The 25,510-nt window shown below is 36.6% G+C and overlaps 2 protein-coding genes across 12 annotated transcripts; one reads left to right on the forward strand and one right to left on the reverse strand.

The window, feature by feature from the left end:
* Nucleotides 1–3,730: 3,730 nt before the first annotated feature.
* On the reverse strand, nt 3,731–21,684 carry LOC104102150 (uncharacterized). Of its 10 annotated transcripts, XM_009609786.4 has the most exons (13): nt 21,536–21,681; nt 21,367–21,451; nt 19,521–19,712; nt 19,128–19,328; nt 17,688–17,807; nt 17,492–17,600; nt 7,091–7,342; nt 6,905–7,017; nt 6,635–6,699; nt 5,699–5,943; nt 5,460–5,607; nt 4,147–4,187; nt 3,731–4,069 (listed from the first exon to the last, which is right to left on the reverse strand). In XM_009609786.4, the coding sequence occupies exons 4-13, from the start codon at nt 19,230–19,232 to the stop codon at nt 3,945–3,947; spliced, it is 1,323 nt and encodes a 440-aa protein (XP_009608081.1). In that variant the 5' UTR covers nt 19,233–19,328; nt 19,521–19,712; nt 21,367–21,451; nt 21,536–21,681; the 3' UTR covers nt 3,731–3,944. The 10 variants fall into 10 exon arrangements, with proteins under 10 accessions (XP_009608081.1, XP_009608084.1, XP_009608082.1 ...); XM_009609789.4 differs by lacking the exon at nt 21,367–21,451 and having other exon boundaries at nt 19,128–19,257; nt 21,536–21,684; XM_009609787.4 differs by lacking the exon at nt 21,367–21,451 and having other exon boundaries at nt 19,128–19,278; nt 21,536–21,684.
* A 486-nt stretch (nt 21,685–22,170) lies between these two features.
* On the forward strand, nt 22,171–25,119 carry LOC104102148 (zinc finger BED domain-containing protein RICESLEEPER 2-like). Of its 2 annotated transcripts, XM_009609784.4 has the most exons (3): nt 22,171–24,538; nt 24,667–24,743; nt 24,846–25,119. In XM_009609784.4, the coding sequence occupies exons 1-2, from the start codon at nt 23,812–23,814 to the stop codon at nt 24,708–24,710; spliced, it is 771 nt and encodes a 256-aa protein (XP_009608079.1). In that variant the 5' UTR covers nt 22,171–23,811; the 3' UTR covers nt 24,711–24,743; nt 24,846–25,119. The 2 variants fall into 2 exon arrangements, with proteins under 2 accessions (XP_009608079.1, XP_018628300.1); XM_018772784.3 differs by lacking the exon at nt 24,667–24,743.
* The last annotated feature ends 391 nt before the right edge of the window (nt 25,120–25,510 follow it).

Consider the following 25,510-nt stretch of genomic DNA (forward strand, 5'->3'; position numbering starts at 1 on the left):
AGCTATAATATAGCAGAAGGAAGTAAAAAATGCATCAAGTAATCTAAGAATAAGAAATTATTAACAATTAAAAGTAATAAACTTGAATATTTCAGCATTCTAAAACTTAGCAACTATTATCTACGTCTCCCTCTGTTTCAATTTATGTGACCCTATTTTCTTTTTGGTCCGTTCAAAAAAGAATGACCTCTTTCTACATTTGAAAACAATTTAGCTTAAACTTTCAATCCTACCCTTAATGAGAAGCTTTTATAACCACACAAATATTCTGGACCCCTTTCTGACAAGGACCACAAATTTCAAAAGTCTTTTTATTTTTTGAACTCCGTGCCCAGTCAAACAGGTTCACATAAATTGGAAAAGAGGGAATAGTATTTAGGGGATGAATAGTACTTAAAAGCCAAGTGATTGCTCTACATAAGAGAAAAGATAATGATTTTGTATTACACGTATAGGGGATTATCCAAACTAGTACATGCCAAGATATGAACATGTAGAACAGATTTTGGTGATGGACGGTTGCTTCAGTTTATGAAATGAGAGAAGTCCCAAAAAAAATTCAAAAAGACCTAACGTAACGATCCAACCGATTGTTAAGAATTCACTAACCTAGACAGGATTACTTTTGTTCCCCTATTAATAGATATTTTATGACTTGCATGTATGGTTAGTTTGGGTCCCAGGAGGCTCGGGAGTGATCTGGAATACTTAATTCCTAACTAGAGGCTTAAAGTTAAGAGAGTTGATCAAAGTTAACATTTTGGGTAAACGCACTCGGCATCTTGATTTGAAAGTTCTTATAGGTTCGTATGATGATTCTGGACTTGTACGTATATACGGATTAGGACCAGAGGGGCTCGGGTGCAAATCGACACTATTGCATGAAAATTGAAAGTTTACGGTCCATAACCTTGACTTGAGAGTTGACTTTGTGTTGCAATATTTTTATTTATGTTTTGAGCCTTTGGACAAGTTCATATAGAGTATTTGGACTTGTCGGGATGGTTTGGAGGGGACTCGAGTGAGTTTCGGCGCATTTGGAGCAAGTTTTGGAAAGATTTGATGTGCCGAAACATAGTTTTCTGCACTTGACCTAATTTTACGAGATAACTGACCGCAATCTATAGAGAATTTGAAGATGATCCAAAAATAAAAAGTGTATCTCTTTGAATCTAGTTTCCAGAAATTCAAACCGTTCGTCATTCCGACATCTGTACGGAATGTTATGATTGTTTTAATAATGTAAGGGTAATGTTATCATTTTGGAAAATCAGCACTAAAAATCTCTGCACCTTGCCTCATTTAGTACTTGGACTTTATTTTATCATTTTGGGTGCTAGAGGGCTCGAAATGAGGCAATTTTTGAAGATATTTTTACCTAAGACGATGGGTAAGTGATTCTCACTCAAATTTATGATTATAACATGAATCTATCATCGGTTTTTCCTTAGAATCAAGGATTCAAAAGGGAAAAGGGATTTTTAACTTGAAAGTTAAAAAAGTGTATTTTGGGGTTTTGAATATCAATTTGCACTCGGAGTTGAAAACTATCCGGGTTTTGACCACGTAGGCTCAGGTTGACTTTTGAGATTTTATTAATGATCGAAGCTTTATCATTTGGAATTGAGTTCAATAGCTTTATTTGAATTCTTTGAGTACTCTTTGGGCTAGATCGGGCTTGTTTGATGGATTTGGAGCTAAAAAGGCGGATTTTGAAGAATAGAGCTAGCCCAGGATTAGGTATGTATCTTGCTTAACCTCGACTTGAGGCATTTTTTTCTAAAATAAGACTTATACGCTAAATTCTACGTGTTTGGGAGTGACGTATATGCGAGGTGAAGAGCGTATATGCAGATATCAAGATTGTACCATGCTTGGGTAGATTGTCTTCTTTATGCCTTGTTTTGGTACATGTTCTACTTGCAACATGCTTTACTCGTTTGTATGACTACTTGTGCATTATTACGCATGCTAGAGATTATGTTTAGGCTTTTGGCAATTTAATTGGGCATGATGGGCTAAATATATGTTGGATTACAAGTTATAACTATGGTGCATATGCATACACTATGCATAATTATCTCTCTTGTACATACACATTGCATCATGCATGCCAGTCTCTAGTGTACATGCATAGTATGGATGAGAGTGATATTGGCACGATAGGTGTTTCCGTGCTCTATATATATATATATATATATATATATATATATAAATGGTGAGGATGAGAAGGATATTGGCACGATAGGTGTTTCTGTGCGGATTGATATATATACATGGTAAGGATGAGAGTGATATTGGCACGATGGGCGTTCTGTGCAGATTGATGATTGATTATGGAGCTCTCGGATATGGCGCATGGATTGGATCTATCCCTCCGGAGTCACGTGGTTACCAATGTTACCTTGGGCTGTGTGAGTGCAAGTTGTGAGAAACCGACTGGTTTATGGTTTGACATGAGATACTCGTATTCATGGATTCTTATATGCATCATTCATGCATATCATTCTCAGATGCTACTAGGTGCATTTTACATATGCATGAGACTTATTAGTAGGTTGTTGGACACTTGGAGGGTGTCAGTTGATGTAAAGTTTGAGTCTATCATGCATAGACATTCTAGACTCATGTAAAAGCATTCGAATAAATGTTGCTTGACATATATCTCCTTTATTTTATTTTTTTGATAAGGAACATATATCTCCTTTATATGCGGATTCGATGCATTGATATATGCTTCATGATATCTAAGAAAAACATGTTTCATATCTTCTCTTTCGATTGTGCACCTTATTATTCATATTTGTTGCTCCTTGATTGTTTCACTATTGTTGTATATGCTTATGAACTGCACAGGTTATATAAAGTGAGTATTTTTTGACTAAATATGAGTACATGAGGTCGGTTGTACTAATATTACACTTCTGCACCCTGCGTGCAGATTCTGGAGTTGAGTTGTTGCAAAGTTCGAGAGCGAGCATTGAAGACATATCAGCATCTCAGTTATCAGTTGCTATTTGTTCATAGTAGCCTAGGATCTCATACTACACTTCTGCACCTTGCGTGCAAATTCTGGAGTTGAGTTGTTGCAAAGTTCAAGAGCGAGCATTGAAGACATATCATCATCTCTGTTATCAGTTGCTATTTGTTCATGGTAGCCTAGGATCTTATATTTCTATTTATGTATATTCAAACTGATAATGTACTTTCTCATATCTGCAAGAGTATTCTTATTTTTAATTGCTCATGACTTGTGACAGCAGTTCTTGGAGTGGTTTGTATTAAATTTCGCGTTCTTATTTTATTATTTATTTGATGTTCAGTTTGGGTTGTCTTGTATGTTGGTTGGTTCGCCTAGTGGGTTAGGTTAGGTGTCATCACGACTTGATGGGATTTGAGTGGTGACACCTATCTACTAACAAGGAGACTTGTTGCCAACCTTTTCTATACTTATCCCGGAAATCACTTATACTTACAACATGGAGGAGTGATCAGCCAATTTTTACATGGAGAAGCCGGCATCATTTCACTAAGAAGCTGCTTTCCAGATTATGCAATACGTCAAACCACTCGGGGAAGTTGATTCTTGACTAAATTTTTGGCAACTCAAAAGATCCTCTATTAATTAAAGATTCCAAAAGGATCTGTTATTTGTATGGTACTGAGTTACTAGACTCTCTCCATGTGTTATTTTCTTTTACCAGAATGAGAAAACGAAATTTTCAAAATATAAACTAATGAGCTGTATCATCATATATGCTTGCAGGCCAATTATAATTCATGGTAAACATGATTTAACCATAGAGGACTGCTTAGGTAAGAGGGAACCAAGTGCAAAGTCAGATTAGTGGAGCATTGGGAGGACAACTGTACATACAACAGACATCATCAATAAACAATTGCTAGTAAGGATTACAGAGCAACTGGAGTTGCTGTATTCCTTCCTAATGATATGGAGGCGTTGATTGAACACACAACTCCGACTCATCTTCTTCATCATCGTCGTCATCTGCATCTACCCAGTTACTAGGATGGTGTTGAGAAGCATGACCTTTCAAATCTGTCATGCCTGAAGAACACAATTGGAGCATCTTAAGCTGATTAGACTAGAAAAATTAAAATGACCAGAGTTGGAATCTGACTAACCTTGAGGTTCTTCCAAATGATTTCTGTCCTCAGAAGGGAAGCTAATGGATATTGTCAAGAAAAGCCACTTTGGTCTGGGAAGTCCACTTACAAAGTACTTCGAATTTCACACCTATTTTCAAATTCACCATCAAAATCCATTATCTCGCTCACATAGATCATCTGGATGATTGGAGCGTGTGTGTGTGTGTATATGCGGTTTCGTCTAGTTACTATGTCCATCCTAGATACTGCTAGGGGTTGTTTGGTTAAGGGACTATCTAAACAAGGGTTTATAACATGAATTGCTATGCAATGAATAACAACCTAGGGATTGATATGCAGAGATTGCCTACTATAAGGGTAATTTTGTCTTTCCGATACTTTATCCTTGAATTGCTAATATAAATTATTATTTCAGATTCTATCCCGCATAAAATAATATTTAGATTCACGTATAAATTATGTATGCACGTAAATAGAGTTTAATATCGGAAACCAACGCTGCATAAGTTATGTAGAGTTTTATACTTGAAAACTAGTCAAGTAGATATTACATCAGTGGTGCAGAGCTGATAAGGAATTTCATTGGATTACTTTTCTTATGAGGGCAGCCAAATGACCGCTTAACGTATAGAGAGCTGACTCAGCATAACATGTTATCCACTACAACCTGGAACAACCACGTGGAAAATGCAGAAGAAAATATGCAAGAAATTCGGAACGGTTGATATAGGTGCCCTGTCGTATAAATACCTTCCCATTATATTAGCTTCAGATGGACAAAGGTTTCTCCCCGAAAAATTTACTGTATCAATCCAAACCAGACCTGAGAGTCATATTCCCTGAGACATTTCATACATATCGAGGCTTATCAAGGCTACCCCAATAGTTTGGGACCAAAACCTCACACTTCTTACCCCTCGATAGGTTGTAAAATATGTACTTATAATTGAAACTTTGGCAAACCAAATTTACTTGACATGTTGGCTAGCTTTAAGACAAGAGTGGGTTGCTCTAGTGGTAAGCACCCTCCACTTCCAACCAAGAGGTTGTGAGTTTGAGTCACCCCAAGAGCAAGGTGAGGAGTTCTTGGAGGGAGGGAGCGGGGGTCCATCGGAAACAGCCTCTCTACCCCAGGGTAGGGGTAAAGTCTGCGTACACACTACCCTCCCCAGACCCCACTAGTGGGATTATACTGGGGTTGTTGTTTGTTTTGTTTGTATGTTGGCTAGCTTTAACCACTTTAGCTTATATTTTGCAGTTAATAATAGGTTTTAAAATGGAGCATTAAAATTGCTAATAACTTTGACAGCAAAATAAGTTTAGGATACTCATTATGTATATCAGACATATCTCTTCCAGCAGCTCCAGCTTCAGATATGTGTATTGCACCAATTCGGTGAATTTCCCTTGGCTCAATATCATTTTCATTTCTACCCCCTCCAGGTTCAGCATCATTACCACCTTTTGTTCTGCTTCCTGTTTTATAGTTGAAATTTATGACAATTAAGTAAATATTACCATCAAATATCTTGTACCATCTATAAACAAGAGTTCAGAGAATAATAACCTGAAAGATCGGACCAAATCCTGGTCTGATCAGATGGAAGCCCAGAATTCCCTTTTGATCTCTCTTGGGGTGGGGCCTGTCTTCCATCATTAGCCTCACCATGGGAAGTACCAGCAACTTGTGGATTTTCAGAGGAGCCAGCAGTATTGAGCTGTGACATAAGCATGGTTGCAAGTACCAAGGTGGCATCAAAAGTTGAGATGGAGCCATCATCTAAACCAAATTTTGGAGCCATTAGAATTGGCCTGTCCATGAATTCAGTTCGATTAGAAGAAAATCTTATATGAAAACAAAAAACTTGTGCCTAAAACAGCAAAGAAGAAATCTACTAAAGAAATGAAATTGAACAACATTAAAAATCGAAGGTCATAATAATTGAAGAGACGCACATATGCACACAAATGTACATTCATTAGTAGTTTAACATGGTCCATACACTAGATCCACGAGACTCCGAAGTAGTATGTACTGGGTCCAGTAACAGGTAAAGCCAAAAGTTGTGACCCGTCTTGTCAGGAGAGATGCCAACCTTATTTCCCACAATAATCAACTGCAATTAATTTAAACATGCTAGCCAAATTGATTAAGTAGCAGACATGTCTTTTGACGTTATTGCGTTCACCTTTTCTTTCACTTTCTTAGTAATAGTAAGTGAATATCCTCCTCATTAAGCCGTTTTACAAAAACCATACAATCTAAATTATCATTGTGATGAGAGCAGATTAGTATTATATTCATTTGAATTACTGATCAACCATCCAAGCCAACAAGTGCTGATATGGAGGCAAAAGTATGGAGTATGTCCTGACTTCACAATAGCTTTCTGTGCAAATATCCTAAACATAAAGAGTTCCTCTTACTGAAGACAAGGACAGGGTAAAAAAAAAAAAACGAACTGATGTCAATGGAGAAGCAGAGAGTGTAAGATTATCTTACTCGCCAGCTTTATCAAAATAGAACTGTATGTCAACTTCACATCCCTCACAGAAAGAAAGGAAAGCCTGAATAGAAAATTTGCAAAAGAAGAAACAAAAACGAAGGTTCAGCAAACATTACAAACAACTCCATAAAACAAAAGCACTATTTTACAGCAACAAAATTGTGATTACATGCCATCAATGAAATAAATCAAGAAAAAGGTTTCAGAATTGGAAAAGGCTTAGTTGGATTAGAAAAGTTCCTATCAGAGACGAGAAACGAGGATACCTTCGATTCCTTCACTCCAAAGGTCACATCCACAGGGTTTCCGATATGATTGTACTGCACAAACTCTTCAGTGGGATCTATCCACAACTGAGTGTGTAGTGATGAATCATTGTCTACAAAGAAAGATCTAAAGTTTAAAACTGCCTACAAACAAGCAAGAGAAAACAAAAAGAAAACCCACTATACCTTTTGTTGGGTCTATATAACTTCTGAGCTCAACAGCTTTCCCTCCAATTTCAGTTGCAGCATCAGGAGGCAAGGAAGTTGGATTGGTAGCAATGATTGTGATCTCCTGAAGGGTTGTTTGGAAGTTGGACAATAACCTGTTCAGATCACGAGGCCTCACCACAAAGTTGCTTGGAAGCTTTCTCCTATCAAGGGATAGGTGTTGTATGTCAGGTTCAACATTGCAGGTAATCCAATAAGCTTTCCTCATACCTGTAAAATTAGCATGGTAAGGAGATGGTGCTATACATCAACTGGATCATCTAAATTGTACATATCAAGTAATCTGAAAGATTAAGCATGAGGCGTGGAGAGATGTATGGGACATCTCTAACTTCTCTTGATGTATTCAATGGTGCAAATCATTCCTTCATGATACAAATTGTGAAAGCTCAACTCAAAGACTGCTACTAAGTGCTCAGGAAAGTTTAAAACAGAAAATGTTGAAAACTATTACAAATAAAAATATTAAGCATTACTTCCAGGAGATTAAAATATAACAAATGGTAAGCATAACACTTCCAGGAGATTAAAATATGACAAACTACATAGTCGCAATATTCCAATGATACTCCTTTAAGAATCTGGCAAAAAAAAGTATGTAACATATATTAATTTTAAGTTGTTTTAAATTTCATACTTGGAAAACCCAGGTTCCTTAAGATGCATCCCTAAAGATATAAGAGATTTTATACTAGAAAAGCCAAACTATTGTTTACTTTTGATATTATCTTGCTAAATTTCCATATCATTTTCCACATTATTTTTACAATTATTTTTGTAATTATCTTTTTAGATTCTTATGATATGTCAAATTTATCTATTAGACCATACTTGAACTTTTCATTTATTGCATCCTATTCATTGTTATTATAACTTGCTTTAGTTTGAAATTATCTTTATCATTTAATTAGATAGGATCTGAAAACTACGGATCTTTTTATTATCTCTCCCTCACCTCTCCTATAAATTCCCCTCCGTATCTTACATTCGGTTCGATTTATCCTAATCATTGATTACAGTGGGTCGAGTTTTCGCCCACCAAGACAGCATGATGCAGCTTCTAAAAATGAGATATTTTATATCAGACTCTAGATTTTTTCAGATTAGTTTACATTTATTTTATTTTTATTCTTTAACCAAATTATGATTAGATAAATGTATATTATCCCGCAGCAGGACAGCCCGGTGCACTAAGCTCCCGCTATACACGGGGTCCGGGGAAGAGCCGGACCACAAGGGTCTATGGTACACAACCTTACCCTGCATTTCTACAAGAGGTTGTTTCCACGGCTCAAACCCGTGACCTTCCGGGTCACATGGCAACAACTTTACCAGCTACGCCAAGGTTTTATCCCGCAGTATTATTACAAAATTTAGTTTGATTTTTCCGTTGCCCTTTTGTTCAATATTGAGTCTCAGTTCTCTTAAGAGTTCTACTTTGTTCATGTTCCCTAATTTATAAATAGGAACATTATTTTTTTTTGGTGAGGTAAAGTTTACAAATGGGAACATAGTGTCTATTGTGCTAATGAATATAATAATCTAAGAACCATCGGTTAGTTTTTGAACTCGAAGGGTTCGACGTGAGCTTGTTTTAGGCAAATACAACATTGGAATGGGAGGGGAATGTTAGGGGCCTAGTAGGACGAGTTGGGAATTCAATTTTTGAGGGGTCTTTTAGATTTGTTAAATAGTTAGTAATGTATAGTGTCCCACGTCGGGAAGTAGATACCTATTACTCCCTACGTTTCAAATTAGATGAGGTACTTTCCTTTTTAGTTTGTTCCAAAATAAATGGCACATTACTAAATTTGGAAATAATTCAACTTTAAACTCTTCATTTTACCCATTATGCCATTAATGAGAAGCTTTTAAAACCACAAAAATGTCATGGCCCCACAAAGCTTTTACCCCTTAAGCTTTTAAGACCACAAGTTTCAAAAGTCTTCTTTTTTTTTCTTCTTAAACTCCGTGCCTACTCAAACTACCTCATCTAAATTGAAACGGAGGGAGTATTATGTAATCAATGTATATAAATAGGGCATTGTACAACACTTTAGACATAATTAATAAAACTTTTCCGTGTTATACTTCTCACATGGTATCAGAGCGTTGGTGAGAAACATCCGGGAAAGAAAACTCCGCCAGACAGTCGTTGTGTGTCAATTTCCGGCGACTTTTAGGGTTGTTATTGCATCACCTACGTTTCCCTCAGTGTTGTGCTAAAACCAACACAACCACAGGGTCCTACACCCTCCTGCGACCAAACCCCAGCAAACCCCACCGGAAAATACCACCACACGCGCCGACCATAAGGAGGAAAATTCTGACGAGATCTCCTCACGCGTCGGCGCGTGAGCAGCCCTCCGGCCAGTTTCTGACAAAAGTTCTTTTGGACAGCTTGCTCGCGAGGCTATTCCGAGCCTATACATCCAAATTCCATCAAATTCCGACGACCTTTTAATTATCCGGTGAGATACAGTGTTTTTTCTTCACTGTTCTTCTGCGTTTTTATTGTTCTTGATTGTCTGTGCTATTTGGTCCAACAATGTCTTTGGGACTTGATATTTTTGGTTCTAAAAATATGGGTTCTGGAGGAAGTTCAAACTACTTAGCCTGCTTCTTCTGTTGAGTTGTGGTGCAAGGGTCAAGGTGTTCAAGATCACCTAGCCAAGAAGACTAGTGATGGGGATGAAAAGGCCAAAGCACTCTAGGAGAAAATTGATGCTCAATTATGTTGTTTGTTGTGGTGATTGATTGATTCCAAGTTCATGCCTTTGTTTCGTCCATTCCAGACATGTTATTCAGTTTGGAAGAAGGCTCGTACTTTATACACTAATGACATATCTCGTTTTTATGATATGATATCTCGGATGACAAACTTAAGAAACAAGAATTTGTATATTTCTACTTACTTGGGACAAGTGCAGGCAATTATGGAGAAATTTGAGAAGTTGATGCCAGTCACGGCTAGTGTTGAAAAACAAGAGCAACGACAGAAGATGTTTCTAGTTCTTACACTTAGTGGACCGCCTAATGACCTTGACTCAGTGGGAGACCAAATTTTGGCTAGTCTCTCGGTTCTTACAGTTGCTGGTGGACCGCCTAATGACCTTGACTCAGTGGGAGACCAAATTTTGGCTAGTCCTTCGGTTCCTACAGTTTCTGAACTATTCTCTATATTGCTTCGTCTTGCTGCGCCACCGGTCACACAGTGGTCTCACCACCAACCGTTGACTCCTCTATTCTCACATATCAGACAATGGAAAATCAAACATCTCAAGCTATGGAGAATCGACGAGGAGGAGGTCGTTTTGGGAGATCTCAGCCCAAGTGTTCTTATTGTAATAAATTTGGACACATTCGTGAAGTGTGCTATTCTTTACATGGTCGACCACCCATAAATGCTCATGTTGCACAGACCGAGACTATAGGTAACCAAGGAATTTCTTTATCTGAAGGGGAATATAATGAGTTACTTCGGCATCAAGAAAGTAAGCAGACATCTCCACAAGTAACCTCTGTTGCTCAGATTGACACTCATGTTGCTGGTAATTCTTTTGCTTGTGTTTATCAGTCTAGTACTCTTGGACCGTGAGTCATGGATTCGGGAGCTTCTGATCATATCTTTGGTAATAAATTACTTATGTCGAATATTGTGTATTCACGATCTCAGAATTTCCTACTGTTACTTTAGCTAATGGGTTCAAAACTAAAGCAAAAAGAGTTGGACAAGCTAATCTCTCATCTTCTGTCACTCTAAATTCCGTTCTTTATGTCCCATGTCTGTCCTTTTAGTCTTGCATCTATTAGTCATTTGACTCGTGCCCTCCATTGTTGTATATATTTTATTGTTGATTCTTTTATCATGCAGGACCGCAATACGGGGCAGACGATTGGCACAGGGCTTGTATCACAAGGCCTTTACTACCTTAACTCACTCAATTCCTCCACAATATGTCCAGTTAGAGATCCTCCGGACCTAATTCACAGACGTTTAGGACATCCGAGTTTATCAAAGTTTCAGAAGATGGTGCCTAGTTTGTCTAGTTTATCTACACTAGATTGTGAGTCGTGTCAACTTGAAAAACATACCCGAGCCACCTTTTCGCGTAGTGCTGAGAGTTGTTAAGAGTCAATTTTTTCTTTAGTTCATTCTAATATATGGGGTCCTAGTAGAGTTAGTTCAACCTTAGGATTTTGTTATTTTGTTAATTTTATTAATGATTACTCAAGACGTACTTGGATTTTCCTAATGAAAGATCGTTTTGAGTTGTTTTCTATCTTCCAGAATTTTTGTGCTGAAATTAAAAATCAATTTGGTGTTCTATTCGTACTTTTCGTAGCGATAATGCTTTAGAGTACTTATCCTCTCAGTTTCAGCAATTTATGACCTCTCAAGGAATTATCTATCAAACATTTTGTCTGCATACTCCTCAACAGAATGGCGTAGCAGAAAGAAAGAATAGGCATCTCATTGAAACTGCTCGCACATTTCTCATTCAATCCCATGTTCCGATGCATTTTTGGAGCGATGTAGTTCTTACAGCTTGTAACTTGATTAATCGAATGCCTTTATGTGCTATCCAGAATCAGATTCCACATTCAGTATTGTTCCCCAAGTCACCTTTATACTCTTTTTCTCCTTGTGTGTTTGGGAGTACATGTTTTGTTCACAACTTAGCTCCTGGAAAAGATAAGTTAGCTCCTCGTGTTCTTAAGTGTGTCGTTCTTGGTTATTCTCCAGTTCAAAAGGGGTATCGCTGCTACTCACCTAACCTTTGTAGGTATATAACAGTCATTTACTATAAAAGCCAAAAAATATCGGAACAAACGAGGCGGTTATAGAGAGGTTTGACTGTACAACTTTTTCATGATTTTGTTTTTGTTTTCCGAAAGAAGAGTGTATAACTGAAAGTTAGGGGAATAAAGAAAAGAAAAAACGTGATGGTTGAAGTGTCGGAAATTCACATGTTTGAAGGACTACTGAAAGCTTATGGAAAATAATCAAAGGATTGGTGGCAGAGTTACTCGGTATTGTGTTGGTGGGGGATAGCAGATGCTCGATGGAATAGTCGAGGTGTGCGCAAGTTGGTCTGGACACCACCATCATTAAAAAAAAAAAATCAAAGGACTGGATTAGGTAGTCAAAGGAACTAGGGGTGTACAAACCGAACCGGAAAACCGCACCAAACCGAAAAGTCAAACCAAACCGATTAAAAAACCCGATTAGGTTTGGTTTGATTTGGTTTGGTATTGAGTAAAAAAACCCGAACCAAACCGACATATAAATATATAACTTTTATATATATTTTTAAGATTTTATACAAAATTTTCTTTAAAAATGTCTAGAAATATTTGGGATTCTCTTACGTGATATAATATTTAACAGAATATGAAGTGCTAGATATTTATTAACCTTAAATAATGGGTTATATGATCACTTTCTTATCAAGTGTTACTGAAATGCGTCAATCTCTTTGTCTTTCCATATTCATATGTCAAGATCTATTAAATTTTTATATCTTTTTCGAATTTGAAGTAATTATTATTATTTAGGTATCGTATTGATTTTTATGTTAATTACTAAATTCGATTAACCTTAAAAGTATACATCAACAAAAAAAATTATTGTCAGACGACTAAAAAAATAACTATCATGTGTTACTAAGTAAATTCTCCCATAATAATATTTTAATAGATAATATGTTTGTCAAATTTTTAAATTTTTATTAAACATATATTTACTTATAAAAAATTTAATAAAGTAAGATTGAAATAATATTTAAGTAACAAAAACCCGAAAAACCAGACAAAACCGAACCAATCCAAACCGATATAATGGTTTGGTTTGGTTCGGTTTTGATAAAAACCGAACCAACCCGGTCCATGTACTCCCCTAAAAGGAACTATAACTCTTGTTTTCATTTTTTGTATTTTTTTAGATGAAAAGTGGATAACAGTTATTTTATGAAGTAAGAGTAAGTCAAGACTATGCTTGCATTATTATCTTAGAAATTGATTTGGCAATTTAAGTCTTTAAAGTTGGATTATTCACATAGATTCACGTAGTCTTTGTATATACCTAGTGTAAAGAATTAGGCAAATTAGACACTTTTAGATGAAATTATATTCTACACCAGCATCAGAGGCTGTTTAATATATAGCTTTTACACTTTCAACAACACTAGACTGCTCGTATTATTGGATCATGTACTAAGCATGGTCAAGTTACTTTATTTTTACTGTTCCTTGAGCCGAGGGTCTATCGAAAACAACATCTCTACTTTTATAGGGTTAGGGTAAGGTTTATGTACACACTACCCTCCCCACACCCCACTTTTGGGATTACACTGGATTTTTTGTTGTTGTTGTTAACCTTATTTTACTTCTTCTAATCATCTTAGTATATCTGAGATCTTACATGTACCTACTTGTGAGGAATCCACATCAACAGCACCACCACAACCACAACTACCTATACATACTTTTGAGGAGTCTACAGTTGCTCCTCCTACATCCCCAGCCGCAAGGCCACCACTCTTGACTTATCATCGTCGTCCACGTCCACCATCAGGCCCAGGTAATTCACGTCCATCATCAGATTCTGCACCTACTGCGGACGTGTCTCCTCCCGGTCCACCAATTGGACTCCGAAAAAGTGAACGATCCACACTTAATCCTAATCCTCATTATGTCGGTTTAAGTTATCATCACCTCATTATGCTTTTATATCATTTTTGCCCATTGTTTCCATCCCTTAAGTCGGTGAGGATGGCGACAGGCTATAGTTGACGAGATGTCTGCTTTACATGCGAGTGACACTTGGGAGCTTGTTCCTCTTCCTTCGGGTAAGTCTACTATAGGTTATCGCTGGGTTTATGCAGTGAAAGCCGGCCCAGATGGCCAGGTTGATCTGCTTAAGGCTCGTCTTTTTGCAAAAGGATACACTCAGATATTTGGGCTTGATTATAGTGACACTCTCTCTCCCGTGACTAAAGTAGCATTTGTTCGCCTCTTTTTGTCCATGGTTGTTGTACGTCATTGCCCTCTTTATCGGTTAGACATTAACAATGCTTTTCTCCACGGTGATCTTGAAGAAGAAGTTATATGGAGCAACCACCTGGTTTTGTTGCTCAGGCGGAGTCTAGTGGTCTTGTATGCCGATTGGCAAGTCACTATACGGTTTGAAATAGTCCCCTCGAGCTTGGTTTGGTAAGTTCAGCACCGTTATTCAGGAGTTCGGCATGACTCATAGTGAAGCTGATCAATCTATATTTTATCGGCATTTTACTCCTAATCTGTGTATTTATCTGATGATTTATGTTGATGATATTGTTATTACTGGCAATGATTAGGATAGTATTACTAATCTGAAGCAGCATCTCTTTTAGCACTTCCAAACTAAGGATTTGGGCAGATTGAACTATCTTCTAGATGTTGAGGTCGCTCAGTCTAGCTCAGGTATTGTTATTTCACAGCGAAAGTATGCCTTACACATTCTTGAGGAGACTGGAATGATGGGCTGCAAACCTGTTGACACTCATATGGATCTGAATGCTAAGACTCTTCTAGGACAGGGGGAGCCTCTTACCGATCCTACGAGATATAAGAGGTTGGTTGGCAAATTGAATTACCTCACAGTGACTATGATTAAACCTGATATTTCTTTTCATGTGAGTGTTGTAAGTAAGTTTATGGATTCTCCCTGTGATAGTCACTGGGATATCGTTCGCATTCTTCGATATATAAAGTCAGCTCCATGCAAAGGATTACTATTCGAGGATCGAGGCCATGAGCAAATTGTTGGGTACACAGATGCTGATTGGGCAGAATCACCTTCTGATAAACGTTCTACGTCTGCATATTGTGTTCTAGTAGGAGGTAATTTGGTCTCTTGAAAAAACAAAAAAACAAAATGTAGTTGCTCGATCTAGCGCAGAAGCAGAATATCGGGCCATGGCTATGACAACGTGTGAGCTAGTTTGGATCAAGCAGTTGCTCAAGGCGTTGAAGTTCGGAGAAATCAATCAGATGGAACTGGTGTGTGATAATCAAGATGCTCTTCATATTGCGTCAAATCCGGTGTTCCATGAGAGGACTAAACACATTGAGATCGACTATCACTTTATCAGAGAAAAGATACTCTCAGGAGATATTGTTATAAAGTTTGTAGAGTTAAATGATGAGCTTGCAAATATTTTTACTAAGTGTCTTACTGGTTCTCGTATTAGTTACATATGTAACAAGCTCGGTACATATGATTTATATGCACCGGTTTGAGGGGGAGTGTTAAATAGTTAGTAATGTATAGTGTCCCACGTCGGGAAGTAGATACATATTATCATGTAATCATTGTATATAAATAGGGCATTGTACTAACACTTTAGACATAATTAATAAAACTTTTCCGTGCAATACTTCTCACAAGATTATAACCAAATGGACAAACCCAAAGGTTAGACTAGAGCGGACAATACCTTGGCAATTAGGCATGGGGTATTACAAGTGGTATCAGAGATCATACCTCGTAACAGCCTACAGACCGCTAATCATTGAATTCGAAAGGAGGTTCACTATAATACTTTCCTTTAGGGTTCATCGAACGGTATGGTACGGTACGGTACGGTACGGTATTTAGTCATTTCGGTTCAGTAACTGGAAAAGTTGCTGCCATGTGACCAGGAGGTCACAGGTTCAAACCGTGAAAACAGCCTCTTGCAGAAATGCAGGGTAAGGCTGCGTACAACAGACCCTTGTAGTTCGGCCATTCTCCGAGCCCCACGCATAATGAGAGCTTAGTGCACCGGTTCAGTACTTTTGGTATTTAGTTTCTTAAAATGATATACCAATACCATACCGAATGTAATTAGGTATGGTTCGACTTTTCTCCTTTCGGTCCGGTAATTTCAGTTTATTCGGCTTGAATATTAACTAGTGCATAGAGCCATAGACTATAATATTTTTAAATGAAGTACTCAATAAAAACGTCCTAAGCTCACCTGCCTGTTGACAAAATCTTTGTCCAAAAGCATCAAATATCAACTAAGAGAAAAAAAGTACATAAAGGAATAAACTTGATCATTGAAATTATCATATTACTTGCTTAGAGTTAATTGTTGAAATTAGAGAATACAACAAGGACTAATCCAACATATGCAACAACAATACAAGAGTAACGGAGAAAGAAGCACCTTAAAACCGTTAAAACATTACGTTAAACTGCTTAGCAACCTAGAGAGTAAGAATCAGAACCTGCATCCTACCTTGTTCTTCCATTTTCCTAAAGAAGTACATTGGCTTTACAGCCAATCTCAACATGAATGCCAAAGAAAAGTATTATTTAACTTAGTATGTTAATCAATAATATGTATAATGTGTAATTTAGTATATATTTCGGTACGGTATTGGTATTTCGGTATTATTTTTTTAAATACCAAATATCATACCTAATACCAAATTATTTTAAAAACTTAAACCAAATACCATACCAAAGACCAAAATACCGGATACCATATACCAAAAGTTTCGGTTTCGATACGGCAATTCGGTATTTACTATATTATGCACAGCCCTATTTTCCTTAGGCAAATCCCATAACTGAATAGGAAGGGAAAGTTAGAGGCCATAAAAGGCGAGCAAAGGATTTCAATTGTTGAAGCGCCTTTTGGACCAAAGCCCAAGGGGACAAAAATGTGAGGCCCCGAGGAGCGGACAATACCTTAGCAGTTCGGTCTGAGCCGTTATACTCTCCCTCTTAGCTTTCTTTCTTAGTTTCTCTCCATTCTGATGTTTCCTTTACCTTTCTATCTTCTCCCTTTTGGTATTATATCACACTGTGACCAAAATGTGAAGAAAAAGCATGGAAGATAAAAAAGTGACCATTGATTCATGAGAATCATAGTACTCCCTCCGTTTCAAATTAGATGAGGTACTTTCCTTTTTTGTCTGTTCCAAAATAAATGACACATTTCTAAATTTTAAAATAATTCAACTTTAAACTCTTCATTTTACCCATTTTACCCTTAATGAGAAGCTTTTATAGCCACACATATATCATGGCCCCACAAAGCTTTTACCCCCTTAAGCTTTTAAGACCACAAGTTTCAAAAGTCTTCTTCTTTTTTCTTAAACTCCGTGCCGAGTCAAACTAGCTCATCTAAATTGAAACGGAGGGAGTAACATTTACCAGACCTTTGACACTAAAGCTGCGAGAGTCTCTACACGGTTCATCCGTCAAATTAAAGATGTTTCGTCCTAATCTATAGGCTCCTAACCAGAAATGTATTTTCCTTCTATTTGGTTAAATCCTGAAAAAGTTGGAAAAAATGAAAAGAAATACTATAGAGAAAGTCTTACCATTATGGCAGTTCAATGTCCATTGCACCTTTGATGCATCAGGATTAGGCAATGACACACTCAAATGATCAATACTAGCAATTGGTGTTCTTAAAACAGCACAAATAGCCTGTAAAAATAAGGTAAGTGAAAATTCAACAGTCGGGTAACGAACACATTTTAGACGATGCAGCATTGCATTGCTAAAAGCATATACCTTCAAGAGCACACTACATTGCACATGTGAACCCAAGACGGTGTAGACATCAAAAAAATCAGGTTCAAATGTCATTGATTGATAGGCAGATCTTGAGGAGTTGAGAGTGTGACATGTGAGCTGCCAAAGAAAAGGACAATGAACTGGGAACTTTAATTTCACATCCATTTTGATGGTTTCCGGTTTAACAAGATGAGACCAATTTTTTCCCGTGTTATCAAAGACGAAAAGCGCAAAAAAACTCTACTAAGCGCAAATAAAATGTGGGCTTTAATGAAGAAAGGTGCAAATAGAGAAAAAAAATATAAATATATATATGTGCAGTCCAAGAGTAATAATTATTTATAGGCATGAAAAACAAATATGAGGACAAAGAAATTTAAAAAAAATAACAATATAGTGAAATATCAATTGTTTAGTGTCGCCTCTTCGAACTACGCTCATTGGCAAAGAAAGTATGCCTTAGAGCCTTGATGATGACATTGAAGCCTCAACATGCTTTGTGCGTCGTTTCAGGGCTTAAGCGCACTTAAAGCGCGTCTTTGACAACACTGATTTGCCCTTTGTCAAACGTTGTTGAATCATCTCGTCTTATTAAAATTTCACAGGATTAGGGACCTTGTTATATCAGATACAACAACTACTACTACGCCTCAGTCCCAAATAAGTTGGGGTGGGCGATATAAATTCTCATTTCTTTCATTTAGCTTAACTCATATCATCATCACTTTGTTATATCAGAGAACGATGCAATTTACTCTAAACTGACAAATATCTAATTCCGAAGGGGGTTAGCTCAATTATCAAGAGTCTGATCCTAAATATGGAACCCAACCCTATATATCCTAGGTACAAACCAGGACAATATTTGCTCCCCCCTAGAAGTTTGCAACTCTATTATTGTATGACTACCAACAACTCTATGCATTAGGTCTTTGCGACCAGGCTTGGAGGTGGGAATATACTTATCTGATTTATGCGAAATCAAGCAATTTAATCATAAAAGTCACAAATTAAAGTGTGAATACATATGAGGTAAGTTGTACAAGTTTATATAAAAGATCTTACATTCATTTGCTCGGTGTAAAAAATGGGCACGGATAAGTTTTTTTTCATGGGACAGCGGTGTTCATGCTTGGATATTGCATCAATCAAGGTCCAGCTTTCGTTTATTTTAGTTTACGCCTCATATGCCCACAACATAATCTGAAGCTTCTTTATACAACCTCGTTAATAACAAAACCCTAATTACTGTAAGAGCACGAAGTTATGGAGCAAAAGCAATCCCAAAATTACATCCATATACTTTTAGTTCTTCAGCTAACTTATTACAGAGCACCAAACACTAAGGGACTATCAAGAAAATTATAAAGTTATGATCAATTAATTGATTCTAAGACTCTGAAAAGAAATAAATAAATAAACCAAAGTAGTGTTCACCTGGGAAGGAGAGGCTTGAATGACGAGCTCATTGCCAATGCGTGCGAGGCACGTGATGCATCGGGCGAATGCCTTCAGTGCATTCCCACTGAGTGTGAACTCCATTTCTTCTTCTAGTTTCTACAACTCGCTGCAGATTTTGGGGGCAGCCCTTCTCTCCAAAGGGCGGGAAGGGAAATTTATTAAACCCCCAAAAGAGGCCTTTAATCATAATGACAATTATTATTGGTAGGGTGAAAATTATTCACATCCCGAAAATTAAACTCAATATCCAACTTTAAACAATAATATTTTCCTCCCCTAATCCTACACAATATTTATTTTGCCCTAGACATTATTTCCAATCTAAAAAAAGCTGCTTTAGAAAGTTAAATTTGTAAATTCAGCACTTACCAGTAACCAGAGAGAGGAAGCGGATCAGAATTAGAGTGCAATCGAGATGAAGGTCTAACATAGGAAAAAGGAGAACACTGATGGATGAGAGAAGAAAGGTGGGTACTTTGTTGCTGTCAGCGTTAAGCAGAGCAAAGAAATGCAGCGGAGATGGAATTGAAATGTAAGAAAATTCGAAGCGGTGCTTTCTACCTGGCAAATTCAGATGAATGTGTCAACAACACATGAAATGACAAAATGAAGCAGGCATGTTGACCATCAGGTGCCTGGTTATCCTCTCTTATATATTATAATACTAGTAGCGATAGCCCGGGCCCAACGTGAATAAAGCTATACTATTTCAAATAGAGGTACAGTGATAATATCTAGAAGGATGAGCTTTTGCCCAGAGGAGAAATAGAAGATTACAGAGTTACTACAGGAACCATAATGTTAAAGTAATATGGCTTTCCAACAGCACTAGGTGATATGGATCTAAAAGATAGCAGCAGTTACAATCGTGGTCAACAAGATGATGATGATGATAAACTATTATGTAAAATAGCACCAGATAATATTACAATCGATATCGATGTTAACAAGATGATAAACTATTATGTAAAATAAAGTATAACAATAGTGAAATAAATTAGCCATTGACATAACTTTAGGAATCAAGTTTTCATGAAAACACTTATGGATCATGGAGCACATTTGGTGTAGGCATGATTTTATTACTTTAATGTGTAGTTAAACATTATGCCTAAGAAGGATTTGACTAACCAGTGTACACTATACTTTGAAAACAACATAAGCAGCACAGATGTAAAATAGGAAAAACTAAGGATAAAGGACGCAGCAAGATAGATACTGACTATTGAGCAAAACTGAATTTAGTGTGTAAATTGAGAATGAGTCAATTTGCAAATCCTCTCTAGCTGATTAGCTGGTACTTCAACATAGTTAATCTGGTTAACCCATCAAACTAAGCTTGGACAATTTTTTCTGTTAATAAGTAGTCAAACTTGAACACACTCTTCCTTTTGTTTTTCTTTTCCATGGGTGTGTTTTCTTAATTTATTATACTTAGTTAGAGCTTGACTCAATAACCAATAGATGTACTGAATACACAGGGTAACAACTTGAGGTTGACTCATAATCGGCTCAACTGAACTTGTCTGAGTTTGGTAAGACCAAGCAAACCACTGTAATGCTCATTTCCGAGTCAAGACAAGTTTGAACATCCTAAATATTTGCTCTCAGTTGTCATAGACCTTTTAGTACTATAAAACACATCATTAAATGAAGGAAATCTGAGCTACCATCATGGTCAGTATAAAACACATCTCTGTGTGAAGGAAATGTGAGCTTTCATCGCAGATGCGAGGAAGTTAAGTCAAAGAATACCATTCATCAACCTTCTCTTAAAGTTGCCAAATCTCTCTATGCAAACAACTACGGCACTATGAAAACAAATATGCATAACAAATTACTACAGCTCTCTGAAGAGGACGGTTAATATTCATTCTCAGCTTCAGATTCCAGTCGCATTAAGACCAAATCTCTGTTTCCTTTCCCCCATGAAGTATGAATGTTATAACTTAAACTAACTTTAGGTGCTTCTTGTTATTTCACTTGCTTCCTCTACCTTTGGCACTTGAACTAAGCCCTGGGAACTTGAATTTGTGACCTAAGTCACAACTCCCTCAACCAACCTTTGTCACTTGAATTAAGAAATTTAAATTATTATTTCTGAGAATATTCTATTCGAATTTTCCAATAACAAATTGTGACGCCCAAATGCATAATTTGGTTGGTTTCTCAGTAACTGCAAATTTCTATCCAAAAATTACGCATCATATTCAACCTTTCATTCTTCATTCTATACCATCTCCTTCGCCATGAAATTGAACCAATTCACTGACAGCCGACAGTTATAGAAGAATGATTCACTACATTAAATCAACACAAACGAGGATGAAACTAATTAAACAAAAATAATACTACAAAAGAGACGAAAGAAGAGAGAGACATACAGAGAAGAGAAGAGTAGTCGCCGAATCCGAATCGCTGATGCCGACGCCCTTTGCCGGTCGGAGGAGTTCGTGATTTAGCTGAGAAACCAGCGGTGCTTCTAGAGAATATTGATTAAAATTTTATATTACCGGTGATCAACTGGAAATATGAGGATATATAGTGGTGTTTTCTATACATTTTTTTTTGGGGGGGGGGGGGCAAGAGGCAGGGGTGTGCATTATTTGGGTCGAACCGAAAATACGAACCGATTCATGTTATTTGGATCGGTTCGGACCGGATTTTAACTATTTGGATCAGATTTTGGATTATAGATTTAAATATTTTGGATATCGGATCGGATACGATTCGGCTTAATTTAAATCCGAACCAATCCAAAATCCGAAATATAAGGCCTACATATAAAAGTCAGGGTGCCATCAAATAGGGTTTCATTTCTCTTATTTTTCATTTTCTCTCACATCTTTGCTCTTAGACGTGCCTCCATCACTCCAAATCTCCAATATCGCCGCTTCATCTTTGCTCTCAAGAAGTAAGGTTTGTTGGTTATTTTTTATTTTTCATTCTCTCCATCCTTTCCATTTTAGATTATTGATTGATTATTTCCTATTTATGGTCGATTTTTATTTTAGATTGATCTAAGATTATGGTTTTTTATTATCTCCCTCCTTTTCATTTTAGAACTTAAATTTTTCAAAGATGCTATTTGATTAAAAATATACTGCTGCTCATCTGATTTTCTCAAAGCTTAAATATTAAGTTTTTGCATGAATTTTTGTCTGGTGTTAGATCGTGCACTTAAGCACTTTTATGGGTTCTTGTATTTCTTCGCTATCCTTTTTTAACTGTCGGTACTGATTTTTTACATGGATTTTATTTTATACTTGTTTCATAGATGACAAAGCTAGAGGCAGAGAAAGGGAAATGAGCTTCAAATTATCCTAAAAGGTACTGAAAGTGGTGCTTGAAATAATTCCACAACGAACACACTCCATTATGAATCTGCTTCTAAGAAAAGAAAAGGCATGAAAGAAAGATCAGTTGCTTGGGGCCATTTCGACAAGTTCACTGATGACGAAGGGATTAAAAAAGCGAGATACAAGTATTGTCAATAAGAATATGTAGTTAATACAAAAAAATAGCGGTACAAGCAATTTGCTATCCCATATGATCAAGTGCCCGAACAATGCCCATAAGGTGGATACCAGCCAACAAAGACTAGCTTTTCAACTAAAAAAGGGTGGTCAAACAGGTAATGTATCAGTAATCCCATGAAAATTTGATCAAGAGGCATGCAGGAAGGCTTTAGCTCGTATGATAATTATTGATGAGCAACCCTTTATTTCTGTTGCAAAGGAGGGTTTTAGAGATTTTGTGAGAACTCTTCAACCTTTATTTCATGTTCCTTCTCGTACTACTGTGACTAGAGACTGTCTTGAGATTTATAATGAAGAGAGACATGTTTTGAAGAGAATTTTCAAAGAATCAAAACAGAGAATTTGCATTACAGCTGACACATGGACTTCAATTCAACGAATTAACTATATGTGTATTACAGTACATTATATTGACAAGAATTGGGAATTACATAAAAAAAATATTGATTTTTTGTCCAATTATTAGTCACAAGGGTCAAGATTTAGCTATTGGTGTTGCTAAGTGTTTGCTTGAATGGGGATTGGATAAAATTCTTACTGTGACTGTTGATAATGCAAGCTCTAACGATATTATGGTTAAAGAATTATCCAACTAATTAGATGGAATACAAATTTGATGGAAGGTAAGCATGTTCATGTGAGGTGTATGGCTCACATCATCAATCTAGTTGTTCAAGATGGGTTGAAAGAAGGGAGTGTGTCTATTGAACGAATAAGACAAGCCGTCAGGTACATAAGGTAATCTCCTGCAAGAAGGAAGAGGTTTAAAGAATGTTGTGATCTTGATAAAATAACATCTAAAAAATCATTGTGTCTGGATGTTCCAACTAGGTGGAACTCCACATATTTGATGTTGAAGGTTGCGGCAGTTTATGAGAATGCTTTTACAAAATATTGTGATATTGATTATGGATTGATGCATTGTATTTCTAATTGTATTTGTGAGGATGGGCAGCCTGCAGGTCCACTTTTTAAGTAGTGATTAGGAAAGTGTAAGACGTATTGTGAAGTTTCTTGAAATTTTTTATGAACTCACCTTGAAGGTATCGGGCACACTTTATATTATATTTAATGTACATTTTCTTGAGATCTGTGTGGTAGGTTCTTCTTTGAAAGAATTGATGGAAAATGAAGATGTTGTCGTGCAAGAAATAACAAAGAATATGAAAGAAAAAATTGGCAAGTATTGGGGTGATCCTCACAAGATGAACAAGATGATATTTATTTCATATGTGTTGGATCCACGCCATATGTTTCACTCTCTTTCTTTCGCACTTGCTGCTATGTTTGAAGAAACAAAAGGTGTGAAAATACAAGAGGAAGTGAAGACATACATGAAAACTTTGTTCAGTGAGTATATCAAAATGAATGGTGATTCATATCCATCTTCTCCATCTTCAACTTCATCTTCATGTCCATCTTCTTTATCTCCTACATCTTCACCATCTTTATGTTCTTCTTCATCATCATTCTCAAAATTCATGCTAGATTTAAAGAGGCATAAGAGTGGTGGATGTATTGACTTAAAAACAGAGTTGGATAAATATTTGGGTGAAGATGTTGAGGGAGAAAAAGATAAATTTGATGTTCTGGGTTGGTGGAAGTTGAACTCACCTAGATTTCCCACTCTTGCTGATATGGCACGTGATGTGCTAGCCATACCAATTTCTAGTGTTGCATATGAATCGGCCTTTAGTACTGGAGGATGCATACTTGATCCATTTTGGAGTTCATTGACTCCTAGATTAGTTCAAGCTCTTGTGTGTATCCAAGATTGGCTTCGTAACGAATCAACAACTCCGGTTAAAATTGAGAAAAATTTAGATAATCTTGAACAACTTGAACTTGGTAAGACTATCTTTCTTTCTTTTATTTTTTGTTTTGATATATATATATATATATATTTGATAACTTATTTGTATGTTTATTTAAATTCTTTTTATGTTAACATATGTGTGATTTTAAACTTTCAATAGAAATGGTCAATACTGGAAAAGAGTCTTGCATCGTCGACATATAGTATTGATGAAGATTATTAAACTATATTTTGCTGGTATAATTCTTTCACTAGTTATGTTTTTGTCCAGTGTGTTAGTCTTTGATTTTATGTTTCAATTTTTTCACTAAAGTCTAAACCTTTCCTTTGTTATTGCAGAAACAAATGGGAGTCATCTGGAATTGGGAGGGAGATGGAAGTTGCAACTCTTTAATATTTTTTTGCCTTCTTGAATTCATCCTTTAAATAGTGGGATACCTATATCTATTTTGTTGATCTGTTGCCTTGTTGGTATTGCAGTTTATTAGTTCTGTTGCTACAATTATTAGCTAGTATTATTCAGTTTAACCTTTTGGGTTTGTTCAGTTCTGTTGCTACAATTATCAACTAATATTATTTGGTTTAACCATTTGAATCCATATTGAATTATTGATGTTGTTTATCCTTATAGAGTATGTATTTACTTCTCGTTCTAGCTTGGTAAATCTTTATGGATCAGTTGTTAGATCCCTTCTTTATAGAGTATGTTGATGGTTATGCTACACCGATCACTAAGAGATGAACTCATGGAATAAGCATCTTAATATATAAGGCTTACAAGCCGAACCATAATCCAAAATATTTATCCAATCCAAATATCAAAATCCAATCCGAACCGAATTTAATTTGGTTCGGATTCGGATTACAATTTATCAAATCTGAAATCCGATCAGATGGTCCAAAATATGCCAAATCCGATCCAATCCGATCCAAGAGGGAAATCAAGAGGGGCGATTTTAACGTCTAACACACTTCAAACCTTATATCAATTTTGAAGACAAAAG

The sequence above is a fragment of the Nicotiana tomentosiformis genome, chromosome 1 (assembly GCF_000390325.3).
Source record: "Nicotiana tomentosiformis chromosome 1, ASM39032v3, whole genome shotgun sequence".
NCBI lineage: Eukaryota > Viridiplantae > Streptophyta > Magnoliopsida > Solanales > Solanaceae > Nicotiana > Nicotiana tomentosiformis.